Source organism: Octopus sinensis, unplaced genomic scaffold, assembly GCF_006345805.1.
Source record: "Octopus sinensis unplaced genomic scaffold, ASM634580v1 Contig13745, whole genome shotgun sequence".
Taxonomy (NCBI): Eukaryota; Metazoa; Mollusca; class Cephalopoda; order Octopoda; family Octopodidae; genus Octopus; species Octopus sinensis.
The window spans coordinates 1-16,130 of NW_021833037.1; the positions used below are offsets into that span (position 1 = coordinate 1).

General features: G+C 35.5%; 1 protein-coding gene across 1 annotated transcript; it reads left to right on the forward strand.

Annotated features, from left to right (window-relative positions):
• Positions 1-543: 543 nt before the first annotated feature.
• LOC118761469 lies at positions 544-6,768 on the forward strand (the record flags this gene model as incomplete). The annotated part of the gene is made up of 3 exons (XM_036499364.1): positions 544-774; positions 5,821-5,916; positions 6,534-6,768. Coding segments are annotated over 3 exons (518 nt in total), but the record flags the coding sequence as incomplete, so codon positions are not given.
• Positions 6,769-16,130: the final 9,362 nt, after the last annotated feature.

A 16,130-nucleotide genomic window follows, 5' to 3' on the forward strand; every position in this document is an offset into this window, starting at 1 on the left:
TCCTGTTTCCTCTTAACCATTGCTCAATTTTTTTCTAAGTCTTACTTTGCCCGTATTAATGCGTCGTTTCTTTTGCTCCACCATTTTCTGTTCTCCTCAGCTAGTAGCGCATAGCTCGAAGATTCCTTGTTTGTTTTATGTCATCTATCTGGACGAATGGTATGACAGTATTTATATTTTGGGGTACTTTAATTATCATTCTCCTAACTTATTATTATTATTATAATTATTATTATTATTATTATTATTTTCATTTTTATTAGCATATTCTTTCACTTCTGTTTCCATTTCTTGCCGAGTGTCTTCCTGACACATGGGGCAGTGAAACGTATTGTTTACATTGGTAGGCCATAAAAACAAACACACCAGATTATTCATTTACAGAGTCAAGTGATAGAGAAAAAGAGGAAGACATTATTTTTGTTGTTATTGTTGTTGTGTCTTTACCCAATATTTTTCATTTATTTATTATTTTTCATTAATCCAAAATAAAACGAAAACGAAAAGAAGGAAAAACTTCATTTGTCCATTTTCTCCTTTCAGGAAAATGTCCGTTGGATATAGTTGACAGTGCTTATCTCCCTAGTCGCAATGACGTCGGTGGATTGCATGGTCTTAATTATACGACATGTTTGTACAGCTGTGAAACAAAACCAAATTGTCAGTCGTTTGACTACCAAATATATACAAAAAAATGCTTTTTGTCAAGTAAAACTCATTCTGATCACTTTTTGAAGTTTGGGACAAATGGTGTTTACACTGAATTAAACAAAAGTAAGTGCAAAGTTGCTTTATATTTTATCGGACTTTTAGTCACAGTATATTTGGACGATACTGAGGCCCCACCTTTAGCTTATTATGTTATTCCAATAATTTCTTTGGCCTTAAAGGATGTGAGTAAACTGATGGACTAATTAAATACCAAACTATTGATCACTCATACACACACACACACCACACACACACACACACACACCACACACACACACACACACACACACATATATATATATATATATATATATTTGTTTGTACTCCACCTGCCTTCGTCTTTTGTTTATTTTGGTAAACTTTCCCGTTATATATATATATATCGGAGTAAATACGCTGAGCAGTGTTTACGTATAGTCACAATTAGGTTAGTTGAAATATGTTTGTCATATATTTCAACTGCTAAAGACAAATACACCGTGGAGAAATAAATGTGAACGGATCGAATAAATGTAAACTTTTTTTGGCTAAAAAAAAATTGCAGATTATGTTCAAATCCAAGATCCCTAACTCTCTATTGAACCCCAGGTCAGAAATTTCAGTGGTTGCATGCATATGTATAAATATTTCTCGAAGAACTGGAAACTTCCACCTATTTCTGACTGGCTTGTTATCTTTTTCAGCCGTATCTTTCAAGGTGTCAGGAGCATAGCTCTTTTACCTTTTTTACATTATATTTTTGACAGTTTAGTTTCTATTTTCGTTTTCCGTTGTTTACTGTCTGCGTTTTTATATGGTGCCTTCTCAGTTTTTTCGCGTTTCTACTATTATTCAATTTCTTTCGTTCGTTATAATATTTGGTTTGCGCCTGAAGAATATGTTTGAGTGTTCTCAACATATGAAACTATTAGTAGCGCTTTAATAATGTATTGTGACCTTTAAAGGAATAATATTTATCTTTCACTATACGGATCAGCACATTATATATAAAAGTTCAATTAAAGGTTAAACTTCATTAACGGATAATAAAATCCAATAAATATAAAGGTTTATTGCCTATTGGAAAAAGTATTGGATATTGCATTTAATATTCAACTGTAAGATGAACCGAAATTTTTATATATTTAAGAAAATAAGAAAATAGAGATAAATAGAATAATAATTATTTATTAATTACAAAATTGGATATCGTCTCTGACACTGTTTCGATTCAAGACTTTAGAAATCAAGCAGTATAATTAAAAAGATTTTAAAGTTGAATCCCATCAGAGGTGGGGAAAGATATACCTTTACATTTTCATATTATTGTGTGTTGAGTGTAGGGAGCAAAACTTTCCGATGTGATTCAACTTTAGTATGTTTTTAATTATACTAATTAATTTCTAAAGTCTTGAATCAAAACAGCTGTCAGAAATGATGTCCAAATTTGTAATTAATAAATAATTATCATTTCATTTATCTCTGTTTTTTTATTTTCTGATATACAGATAGATAGATAGATAGATAGATAGATAGATAGATAGATAGATAGATAGATAGATAGATAGATAGATAGATAAATATAGATATATGGCAAATGAAAGACGGAAGATGGAATATACGAGAATTTATTATCAATAGCGACATTTGTTTCGACCGTGCTTTACCAGTGAGCTATCAGGTGTAAACCGTTCGCATTATTATCTAACACACACACACACCACACACACACACACACCACACACACACACACACACACACACACACACACACCATATATATATATATAATATATATATATATATATATATACTGGGTGCGGCATCTAAATTATGCAAATGAAAATAACAGTTCTTTAAAGTAAAGAATATTTCTCAACATAATGTGGCTGTCCTGGAAAGGACATCGTTTCCAGATGGCTATACGACACAATATCTGTGTCCTTATATTTTCGAACAGCGAGTCCAGCACTCCCATCCACCACAGGAAGATATAACGACACAAATATTGTGTCGTATAGCCATCTGGAAACCATGTTTCCTGAGGCTAACAACAGTAACAATTGTCCCTTCCAGGACAGCCACATTATGTTGGCAAATAGCCTTTACTGAAAATAACACTAACATCTCAGTTTAACATATTTACCAAAATTACATAAAAATATCTTAAAATACTAAAGAGTTAATTTATTCAATAAAATTGCCATTGGCTTCAACCACATCCTCCAGACGACTTTGGAATCTTCTGCAACTCTTCTGGGCGGGCTTCTTGCCCAAAATATAAACAACTATACAGCTGATCTGAGAGGAGGCAAGAGTTGGGGCAAGGTTTCCCATAACGTATCGGTAAGTTGACTTACGATCAATTTCGCACAGATTTCAAACACATGGCTGAGAAACTAGATGTCGTAGCAAACGCAAAGGACCACGGTAATAGGGCAGCCTGCTCGGTATTTTGGTCTACCACCGACCGACAAAATGCTAAGACTTGGCGGAAACAGGAAGAGTAGCTAAAAGCTGCTAAACGTATCAAACACTGCCTCCGTAGGGGATTCATAAAGTGGTCTGAACTAGAAGAAGAATTAAAAACATGAGGTTTAGACCAAAGAAGATCGAGCTTTTCAGTATCCACTAAAATGGTTATGCACCGTTCAAGACTTATAGCAATGGACTGAGATATCAACGATTTTAAAGGGTAAACATCACGGTGTCCCATATTTATGAGGAGAAATAAAAATGTTCCCTGAATGAATGAGAAGATCAAATCCTTAAGTTTCATAGGTATGCCATCTGTGCAGGGAAACAAATTAATTTTGAACTTTCACAGATAGTAAATATGGTCGAAGTCTCTTCGACATCTGATGTGCCCAGGAGAAGTCTTGGGATGTTGTTACACCATTTATATCTTGAATTCTTCGACATATATCGCGACGGATGTACTGCAAAATGTCCGGCAGGAAAAATTATGTTCATCAATGCATCGATCTCATCAGGAAGGATATATATAACAGTGCGTCCATCGAAATATATGTAGAAGAATTCTACATACATACCTCAGTATGTATGGTCCTTGTTATAAGGTATACGGTAGTAGGTAATTTAAAGGTAAAACGGTGGTTTAATATATATAAAGACGATAAGAAATGGAGCAATAAATAACAGTGATAAGTAAATCATTGGTGTTTTAAAGTCATTATTTAATTAAGATGAGAATATGCTTAGAGTTGTTTCAGTATATCAAGCTGGGGTAAATTTGCATTTACCTCATTGCAATTGATAGACATCATCATAACGATTATATGGCAAAGATGAATAGAAGGAAAATAGAAAGAAAATGTAAGGAAAGGAAAGGAAAAACTGGAAGAATGTTTGTTAGTTCAATAGTCTTAGATTTTAGGGAGGTCCTTAATTCAGTATACCAGTTGGAGGATAGAAGAGAAGAGAGTTAGTTAAATCCTTGGTCTTATAATTAATTAGTCTCATAATTCCAAATTCCACGTGTCCGTAGGTTCTAACATCTAATGCTAATTACTAGTTGACCGCCGGTGTAATCCGAGTGACTTATCGCTATTGGAGATATCCGTTGTAGTTATTTGGACCTACGTAACACTAATTTATAGCTTGTAAGTTAGTTCCTGTATTTTCAATGGAAGCCGTAGTATAAGGATAAAGTTATTATTTAAAATATGTACGATATAGTGTGTATAATGGGCTAAGTAAAGGAACAATAGAAAGGGTTGAAGAGTGCATAGAAAAACAAGATCGATGGGAAAATTATAGCATTAAAATGAATCGGTCGTCTAGTTATTAAATGAAATTAAATTATAGGAAAATACCGTAGTATGTAAAATAAGTATACAGTTGAGTAATTAGTTTATAATGAGGAGTGGAGTTGAGTAGTGCTAATTGGTACGTGGAACAGTTAAGGGGAGGTAATAAGAGGTTAAACAGGTTCGCTTATAACCTGTAAAATGAGGATTAGCGATATTTCGTGGATAAATAGGGTTTGGCGATATTCGTTGGAAGAGAGGCGTGAAATTATTTTGCTGTTGCTTTGTACTAGTCCTCTTTTAATAAAGTTGGGATGGTTACTCAATGCGTTTATATATTTAAGGTTTGTATTCGATTTTATGTAGGGTTCATGTTGTCCTGTGGTTAGGCTGCAATAAGCGTCTAAGTAGTTTATAGAAGTATGTTCCTTTTCTATAGTAATAGTTAGGCCAAAATGTTTTCTTGGTGAGTTCTAATCTCCTATTTGAGATGTTTTTCAATATAAATAGTGCGTCATACCTGTAGAGACAACCCTTGATCTCCGAGAATTCTTCCTGTAAATTTGATAAGTAAATTCCTACTAAGTCAGTTATCTGTGATGAATCTGGTGCTCGCATAGTGATATCGAAGTTATTAGGCGTGTCCTTCCTTACCTATAGTTTGTTATCGAAATTCATTATGGATTCTCTCGCTTCTAAGATTACTTTAATTTCATTCATCGCTAGTTGATCCACTTTTCACTGCAATTTATTAGTCCATTTCTTATCGTATATATATATATATACATATTTATATATATTAATAAGGATAATATCGATATTTAAATATCGATCTTATCAAGTAGCCATCATGGGAATAAATACCATACAAAGGTAATAATTATTTAAAACTATAAATTAAGGTACCTGAGAGATACCACCATGCTGAAATACCAGTCAAAACCCTGGCCCTAAAACCACCTTAAATGTTCATATCGCGCCCATAGAGAAGACAGAGAGACAAAATAAACTAGCAATATATATATATATATATATATATATATATATATATATATATATATATATATATATATATATATATATATATATGTATGTATGATTGTATGTATGTATGTATGTATGTATGTATGTATGTATGTATGCATGTATGTATGTATGTATGTATGTATATGTATATGTATGTATATTATCGTATTATTAATTAAATTTCATGGATAGACTTTATAAATAATTAATGCAGCGCTACGCGAGTTTCCACAAATCACAGTTTTCTTGCGATCATAGTCCGTATTTCGTAGTATGATGGACGTCGGGTGGATCATAGTTCCTGCGTTCATTTCATCATTTTTATTCCATTCCAGAACTTTGGAATGACTTCAGACAGTCACATACACTGGAGAAGATTAATTCCGTCGGTTGTGGTGTAAGAGTTCTCGACTCTTATTATTTCGTTGAAAGTAAGACCGTTTTTATTGAGGTTTTTTGTGTGTGTTCTTTGTTTCTGTTTCTTGTTCATCATCTTTAATTCATTGATCTTCTCTCTCCTGTTCTTGTCGGCAAATTATTAAATTAATAAATATCTCTTTCTTCCTCATTGCATCATTACTGCTACCTAGAGTTTTAATACTTAGTTAAATAGATTAGCAGTGAATTAATAATTAATACCCTTGCAAATGATCCACAGGTACATTTAAAATCTGCTAGATGGATTAATATTAATTATTAATTTGCCCAGAAATCCCCCAATACAACTCGCTGATAATACGAGAATCTCTCTACGTCCGAGATCATCAGCTACATACCCCTTCTCATTCTCCCGCCATACGTGCTATTTCACCAGCCAGATTCTTCATCAATTATTATTCCGATACTTCCTTTCTAGATTAGGTAACATTCAGGAATTCACTCCCTACTCACGCTAACTTAAAGATGCCCAAACGGAACATCAATAAAATCGATCTATCGAATCATTAGACCATATCTATTCGTTTCCCTTGTGCCTTGTCACTGAAGAGAAATAATTTCATTTATGTTCTTGTATTTCTTGTGATTTCGCTTTCATTTTTTATTGCAGAAAAAGTAATTAATGATTCGACTGCTTATTCAACTTTTTCCTTCAAACAAAATCCATATCACAACCTTGTAACCGAGGCCCAGGTGGATGCTCACTCGGTTCTGGATTGTTCACGTTTATGTATGGTATCTTCTACATGTACCGCCTTTTCATATACTAACACTAAGTGCGTGCTAAAGAAACTGGTCTGAACTTTAATGGAATTCACCCCAAAATTATTTACTTCTCCATGAAATGTGAGCAAGACTCCAACGGATCACGTTTGCTAATAATAATTCTATCAGATAAAATGCGTGTTTCATTGTGAATAAACTCAATTTAATTCAGTTAATTCTTTTGTTAATTTATATTTATTCCTAACGTTTTTCGTTCTAAATTAGTCTTCTCTTATAAATCCATTCGCACATTTGAAGGTTTATAAGATTATTAAATTTACTTGAGTACCAATGAAGCAATTGGGTGTTATTTCATCGACCTTCAAAGAATGAAACACTAAGTTAACCTGGACAGCATTTTGTTTCAAAACGTAACGGGTCTTAACTAAATTCTAGAAGCAGTTAAATCGAATCTTTAACACTTCTTACCCATCATCTAAATAATATATGAGATAAAATAATTGCATTTGATTGATTTCTCTTAAAAAGTGAAATCATTTGTTATTCAAACTAAAAAAAAAGAAAGAAAACAAATTAAAGAAAAATAACATGGAAAACTTTTCTGAAGAATATGGTAAATAGTCTACGGGAATTATTGTACGGCCATTGCAATGTAAGTAAGCACCGAAAACCTTAGGTAATATGATTGTTAATTTGAGTTTTACCTCTGGTCTCTCAGAAACTATTTAAGTTGGCAAGTCTAAATTAATTTTATCAAGGATTACAAAGTGAAATTAAAATAAAAAATTTATGTTCTTCTCTATGGATGAAATTTTGCTTCAGCAACTTACTTGCAGCTTATTAGCAGAGTGAAATACAGTTAAAACGAAAATAAGAAATCAGTCATACGAAAAACGAAATTTAATAGACATTCGAACAATTTCTTTCAGGTTATCGAAAGGTTGAAATAGTTTTCGGTGTGAAAAACATAAATTGAAATATTGACCATAAATGTCGTAAAAATGTTCCTTTTGTTTTCATTGGTTAAGTTTTAGATTAATATTGGATTCTTTGTTTATAGTTTGGTGAAGAGGGGAGATGGGAGTGGGATCGACGTGATGTTTTCAAGCCTTTGTGGATTGGTGAGATCGATACGGTTAATATTTCGTTTGAATATTTGTATAAAGAAAATGTGATCAGAGATCGAATTTCAGACGATTAATGTTCTGGAGCAGTGGTGATCCAATTGTTTTGTGGTGGCCCAGGTAGATTTAGTTTTAAAAAACTTTAAGCACAGGCAGAGAATTTGTATTAAAAAAATTTGAATTTTAATTGAATAAATCAAATTTATTTACAGTCAACTTCTGAATGTGATTGGAATGTCAAATAAATAAAAAGTTAGCAGTATCTGTTATACGTTATGAAAATACAAACTACTCGAAAGCAATTCTCTTTTCGGTGTTGTGTCGAAAAACGAAAGCGGATGTCTTCAAGATTCAGGTTTTCGATACATCATCTATTCATAATAACTGGGCATACATTGTCTGGTTTATTGTTTACTGTGGAATCCTTCAGATAAGACTTGATCATCCACACCTTGAGAAAGTATTCATTCATAGCCTGCCGTGTGCTTACAGGCAGTGTTACATCTTCTTGCAGCAGTTCGATTAGTTCAAACGAGGAATCCATAGAGAGATTCAAAATCTCAAGTAAATCGGTTAATGAGATCAAAATGTGTCACTTCCACCCGATGAGTCGCTTTGCATAGTGGCATTCTGATATCAGGGTATCCAAGTTCAGTTGAAATGTATCTGCTATGAAGTTGAGACAAACCATATTCAGAAACTGGGGAATTTAGGGAGTAAGATAAGAGAGGTTTATCATGACCCCTTGTGGGCAATAAAGAAATAAGATAAGAGGTTTATCATGATATCACCATTTTATGCCGAACATCGGTGTCGGAACTCTAAGCAAACCTGGTTCAATATAGGAATTGTGGTTTGAATTTTCAGCCGGCTTCCAACACTCTCACACTAGCCGCTGAGGCCTCCAAATGCTGTTAAGATTGCCTTGCAGATTAGGTTTCTCTCGAGTCAGCTGGTTGAGCATAATATCTTCACTATCTGTTACTTAATCGGAGGCTACAAAACTTTCGTTTCGTTTGACATGAAGATGTTTAACTGGATACCATTTCTGTTGCTGTAGTCACAGCAGTGAAAATTTGTAATATTTTTGCTAAAGACTTGATTTGTATTAAAACCTGTTTAGCGAAGACGAGAGCGCAAACTTTCATAGACAAACGTTACAGAAACATTCCTCTTTAATTTGCCTCTCCCATGACTTGATAACCTCACTGAAATGAGGGAGAATGTCAATAAATGAAAGCTCATAATGAACAGCATAGCACGGTACCCGCTGACTGGCCCATCGTGTATAGGAGAAGATTTTCTTCTCTGCTGGTTATCCTCGTTTTTCTTCCTGTAAGTACTTGTTTTTACTGATGCACTCTGAATCGATCCATAAACAGGTTAAGTTGCTGCTGTATGACGAAAAATTCCCCGATAGCCTTTACATTTTTGTTAAGAAGTTATCTACATCTAGGTTCTGTTGGTGGAAGCTGACACAAGTTGCAAATGGGGCTGCGACATGCAATTTCGCATGAACACCAGCGATTCCTCCGCTCATGACCGAGGAACCATCATAATATTAGGGGACACAATTATTTGTCAACACCAATACGAAAGAGTAACCAAAAGTAACCGGAAACTTTCTCTGCGGAACAAGCCCGTTGTAGTTTAAGCTTCCGCCGCTAGAATCCACTTGATGCATCCCTCAGGTGTCAGTCTCCCGACTGACGTCGAAGTCAGGACTCGTCACGTGGTGCGTCTTTGTTTTGCATTGCTTCTCCCTTGTTCGTAGATTATTGCGATGGTTGAAACGAAGGGACAGCATGCTTCCGCAAAATTCTGTTTTTTTTTCTTTCTGGGAAAACGGCGGCGGAAACAGTTGTGATGCTTCAAACAGCTTACAAGGATTCTACCATGAGCAAAACTAGTGGTTTTCACGTTTTAGTAATGGTCACTTTCCGCTTGAAGACCAATATCATTCAGGGAAACCGTCGACCTCCAGAACGAATGAAAACATCACGAAAATTCACAAACTGGTCTTGGAGGACAGTCGCCGAACAATTGATGAACTTGTTAATATGACTGGTGTTTCTTGGAGCTCTTTCCAATGAATTTTGAGCGAGAAATTGCGAATGAAAAGAGTTGCAGCAAAACTTGTGTTTCACTTGCTCACGGAAAATTAAAAGCAGTCACGACTAAATACGTGTCGCGAAGTGAAAGAACAGTTGGAAATGGATCCGGACCCTTTTTTTGAAGTGACGAAAGTTAGTGCTACGGCTACAACCCGGAAACGATAGGGCGATCAAGTCAATGGAAGCATTTCTGAAGCGTTTGCGAGGCACGACGAGACGAAATCGTTCCGACCCGTGGCAGAAGTGGGGTGGGGTGGTTTCATCACGACAAAGAAATTTCGGACACCGCCTTCAGTGTGAGACAGTTTTTGACCAAAAATGGCATGACCTCGTTTACCCACCCTCCCTGTTGCCCCGGTCTTGCTCCCTGCAATATTTTTTTGTTCTCCCGAATGAGAAAAGTCCTTAAAGGAAAATATTTTGCAGATGTGAAAGAGGTGAAAAAAAAAGCGACGGAGACGATCATTTCGCAAGAGTTCCAAGACCGCTTCGAAGACTGGAAAACGCGTCTGGACCGATGCATTACATCAAATGGACAATACTTGGAAGGCGATGAAAGTGTGAACATGGAAAACTAAGTGAATGAAGTAATACTGCAAACCCTGTGTTCAGCACCGAAGACATACGCTGCTGAAAGTGAATCAATGTTATATTCAGAAACTATTCAACATCCAATTATTTCCGCTTAAATAATTATTCTTACTCTCGGCACAGGGCCTTGGAAATCTTTGTAGAAGGTGGCCAGTCGGTTACATTGACCCCAGTGCATAACTGCTACTTATTTCATCGACCCTGAAAAGGCTAAGTCGACCTCGGCGGAATTTGAACTCAGAACGTAGCGGTAGACGAAATACCTATTTCTTTACTACCCACAAGGGGCTACACACAGAGGGGACAAACAAGGACAGACAAACGGATTAAGTCGAGTATATCGACCCCAATGCGTAACTGGTACTTATTTAATCGACCCCAAAAGGATGAAAGGCAAAGTCAACCTCGGCGGAATTTGAACTCAGAACGTAACGGCAGACGAAATACCGCTATGCATTTGGCCCAGCGTGCTAACATTTCTGCCAGCTCACCGCCTTTAATTCCTCATAAATAATATTGTCAAGTACGCGGTGCAGAACGTCTCAGAGCGGTTCAGTTTTCGAAATGACCTTTGTTTCATTGAAACTTAATGTAAAGTTTAAGACTTAGTCAAGTCTTAAGCAAGTAATTCTTTGATTACTGATGCCATGATTTAAAGAATAATCATTGCGAGTACAATGATATAAGTATTTTGCTTTTCGTGGTCCCATTATTGTCCCCTTCTTGACAAATGACAGTGAATAGCATCACAAGTTTCTTTCCCAAAAGTTTGATATTCCCTCCATACACAACCGGCTGAGATATAGATTTGGTACATTTTACCCCAATGCATACTTCCGCTCGAGAAAACTTGTTTTAATGAGTGCTTGCTATTGCTATTTTGGGCTTTTTCCTAGAAAATGTGGACAACAAAAGCAATATACTCTATTTTCGTGTATGCTGTACTCATTGATGTAATTTAAAAAGACCTGGATTGGAACTGCGGCAACTTGGGTCAAACAATGTTTTTTTGCGATTTTTATTTCTGATTTAGTTAAGATTTATTGCCTTGGTTGTTAACGTTTTCAAAATGACGCTGTTGAATCTGTCGAACATCGACTGCTGCTCTGAAAGGTGCCTTTTCGAATGAAATGTTTTCTCCTCCCTAACCACAGTCCGGCCTGTACTGCGGTGTCTATCACAGCACGATCATCCTTGTCTCATCTGCTGAATTAAAATCCTGTGATTTCTTTCTCGCTGCTTTCGTGAATTCCCAAGACACTCTGTCCCTATCAAATTCCATTCTTATAAATTTTAATTGGGACCTTGAATCATAGTGATTCTTTCATTACTTGATTACTCAACCATGGACGCCACCCCAATGAATGCGTTGGAGTTTCTATCTTGATAGAGCTAAGTGATCCTGACAATTGATCTTCTATGATTCTTCTGTTCAGCATCGATGTAAGAAGCACCGTTGTCTATGACTTCACCGTATTTCTGGCAGTCGTAAATATGCAGGGCTCGGTCGTCACTCCGTTAGGTATTTCCAAAATACATGCATACCCCAGTGAGTCTATAATTGTATCATAACGTTCAAATACTTCAGGAGCTGACACGTTGTGGCCCTTTGGTTCTGGAGAATATTCAACATCTTCAGTTATTGCAACAAGATTTCTTTTTATGAATTGTCGTATATCCATTATATATTGGATCTACTGTGTGTGAATATCTTTGTTATTAAAAATAATGACCAAGAAGTTTACCATCTCAGTACGTTCAAATATTAATATCTCTAACGTTGTTGTATCAATACTAAAAATACACCAGCAGTATTATCTCATTATCTTTCTTAATTAAACAAATTATTATTTTTATTTTCCCTTCTCAAAAACGTTTAATGTTATTCAGTCTAAAACTGTTGCTACATTTTGTTTATTGTGAGGATTATTCCGTGGAAAGTTGCGAATTCTGTACATTTAATGTTCCGTCCATACGTGGGAAAACTGCGACTCGAAACAAGAAAAAACGAGCGAAGTAGCTGGTATTCAAGCGAAACTGCATGTCGCAGCCCCATTTGCAACTTGTGTCAGCTTCCACCAACAGAACCTAGATGTAGATAACTTCTTAACAAAAATGTAAAGGCTATCGGGGAATTTTTCGTCATACAGCAGCAACTTAACCTGTTTATAGCTCGATTCAGAGTGCATCAGTAAAAACAAGTACTTACAGGAAGAAAAACGAGAACAATCAGCAGAGCTGAAAATCTCCTCCTATACACGATGGGTCAGTCAGCGGGTACCGTGCTATGCTGTTCATTATGAGCAGTCATTTATTATGGACATCCTCTCACATTTCGGTGAGGTTATCAAGTTATGAGAGAGGCAAATTAAAGAGAAATGTTTCTATTACTTTTGTCTATGAAAGTTTGCGCTCTCGTCTTCGCTAAACATGTTTTAATACAAATCAAGTCTTTAGCAAAAACTATTACAAATTTTCACTGCTGTGACTACAGCAACGGAAATGATATCCATATGCATTGAACTTCTTGATGTCAAACGAAACTAACCTTTTCTGGCCACCAATTAAGTGACAGATCAGTGAAGTAACGGAGGTTAATCAGCTGACACGAGAAAACTTAAAACTCCACATTTGGAGGCCTAGGTGCTCAGTGAGAGTTTTCGAAACCGGGTGAAAAATAGAAGAGGATCTTAAAACTATTTTCACAAATGAGACCGTCATTCTTATATTGAACCACAATTGCTTAGAGTTCCGACACCAATTTTCGGCATAAAATGGTGATATCATGATAAACCTCTCTTATCTTATTTCTTTATTGCCCACAATAAACTTTATCTTACTCCCTAAATTCCCCAGTTTCTGAATATGGTTTGTCTCAGATTCATAGCAGATACATTTCCACTGAAATTGGTCACCCTGATATCAGAATTCCACTGTGCAAAGCGACTCATCGGGTGGAAGTGACACATTTTGGTCTCATTGATCGATTTACTTGAGATTTTGAATCTCTCTATGGATTCCTCGTTTGAACTGATCGAACTGCTGCAAGAAGATGTAACACTGCCTGTAAGCACACGGCAGGCTATGAATGAATACTTTCTCAAGGTGTGGATGATCAAGTCTTATCTGAAGGATTCCATAGTAAACAATAAACCATACAATTTATACCCAGTTATTATAAATAGATGATGTACCGAAAACCTGAATCTTGAAGACATCCGCTTTCGTTTTTCGACACATCATCGAAAAGAGATTTGCCTTCGAATAATTATTATTTTCTTAACTTATAATAATAGATGACGCTAACTTTTTATTTATCTGTGACATTTCAATCTCATTCAGAAGTTGACTGTAAATTTTATTTATTCAAATAAAACTCAAATTATTATTTATATAAAATCTTTGCCCGTGCTTTTTTTAAACTAAGGCTGACTGGGCTACAACACAGCGATTGGGTTTCCACTGCCCCAGACATTAATCCTCTGAAATTCAATCCCTGATCCCATTTTCCCAACAGATGTCAACACACAAATCTCCAAGCTAAAGATTAACCGTATCGATCTCACTAATCCATAAACTTCTGCAAACGCCGTGTCTACTGCCACCTCTCCTCTTCACCAATATTAATCTAAAGCATAACCAACGGACACAAAAGCAACATTCTTACGATATTCATTGTCAGTGTTGCTATTCAATTTGTCACAGTAAAATCTATTTTAAACTTTCTTTGCGCTGCTGAGTTTTGCTACGAGTTTCGTATTATTGATTTCGTATTTTCGTTTAATCTGTAGCATCCGTGTATGCAAATAATTTGCTGAAACGCAAAATTTCGTCCAAAGGGAAAAAAAGAAAAGATTTTTATATTAATTTCACTTTGTAATCCTTGATAAAATTTGTTTAGATTTGCCAGCTTTGACTGTTTCTGAGAGACCAGAATTAAAACTCAAATTAACAATCAGAGTACCTAAGATATTTGGTGCTTTCTTACGTTGGAATAGACGTACCATAATTCTCGGAAAGTGTTTGCTATATTCTTCAGAGAGTTTTTCGATATTACCTTCATCATTATTTTTCAGTTTGAAGGCGGCGAGCTGGCAGAATCGTTAGCACGCCGAGCGAAATGCATAGCGGTATTTCGTCTGCCGTTACGTTCTGAGTTCAAATTCCGCCGAGGTCGACTTTGCCTTTCATCCTTTCGGGTTCGATAAATTGAGTACTAGTCACGCACTGGGGTCGATGTAATCGACTTAATCCGTTTACGTGTTAAAAGTGAAACAAAAACATTTCTCTATTTTATGTCAGATACTTTCACTTTATCAATAAAAATAATAATAACAATTAAATTATATGTAGTAAGTAATAATTAAAAATCAAACTAAAGTATACAAAAGTAAAAATAGCAATTGGTATAAAATTGCATCAATGACTGGTTTCACATGAATAGGAATAAATTAAAAATAAAATTAGCGTGCAGAAATGGAATAGTCCAGATGGAGCTGTGCTTTTACATTAGATTACATTAGATTATCTGCTAATTAGCTAGCATTAAGTATCTATATGAAGTTTGGATGTATGTAATATCTGTTTTCTCGAACAGCCGCTTTTACAGAGTACTGCTGTTGGTTTATTTCTTATACATAAAGGACTAAAGCTTCAACTGCTTACTGCTTTCTGATTCATCGTAACGTTTGTTGTTATTATTATTACTGTTTAATTATTGTTATTACGTTTGTTGGTTCCTCGTAAAGGAAACATTGTTGTGTTGCATTTGTTAAATAATTGTAAACTGTAACCCTCCCCCTTTGGGAGAAGGAGCTTTGGTTATTGTTTAAAAATTGAATTGTGTCCCTGTTTGGGGAAATTGACAATATTTTCACCGTTTACACGGAAGCATTTTTGTTAGAATGCCTTCGATAGAAGAAAGTCCAAAAATGAATTTCGCTGCAGCCGTCGGTGGGCGCGAACTCATTGAAATTAAAATGGAAGAAATACGGATTGATCACCGACAAAGACGGTGAATCTAGGATAACACCACCAAACGAAATAAAAAATTAAATTAAAGAAAAGACTATTGTCTATAAAGTATACAATGTAGAGAAGAAAAAAAAGATTTGAACACCTGGAGGAAAGCACCATCGAAAAGTGTCTTGGTGCGTCTATGAAATATATCTAACTAGAGGCGGTAAATTCACCACAATAGAAGCAAGATTCGAGTCAACGGAGCGTGCAAGGGAGTACTCGACTCGAACCTTGCAAAGTGGAAATATTTTATTTTTACCTTTATATCTGGGACGTAGGACGTCCCGGATAAAATTTAAAATATCCCCCCAAAAGTAGAAGTAGGCGGGATTGTAGCCACACTTCTATACAAGAGGGAGGACAAGATACAATTGATCGAATTTACAAGAGACGGGCTAACAATTCCAGTCTGTTATATATTTTGAGTATTGTTATCACTAGCGATATCAAGATATAACTTTGTATTTTGTATTTTATGCGTTGATGTATATATATAGATATACATGTAATATGTACACGTATATATACACATATATACATGCACTAGCACTATGACCCGGCAACAACGGGTCATAATGCTAGTATTTAGATAATGGGTTAAAGATTCGTTTTAACTGTTTGTGGTATTTAGTT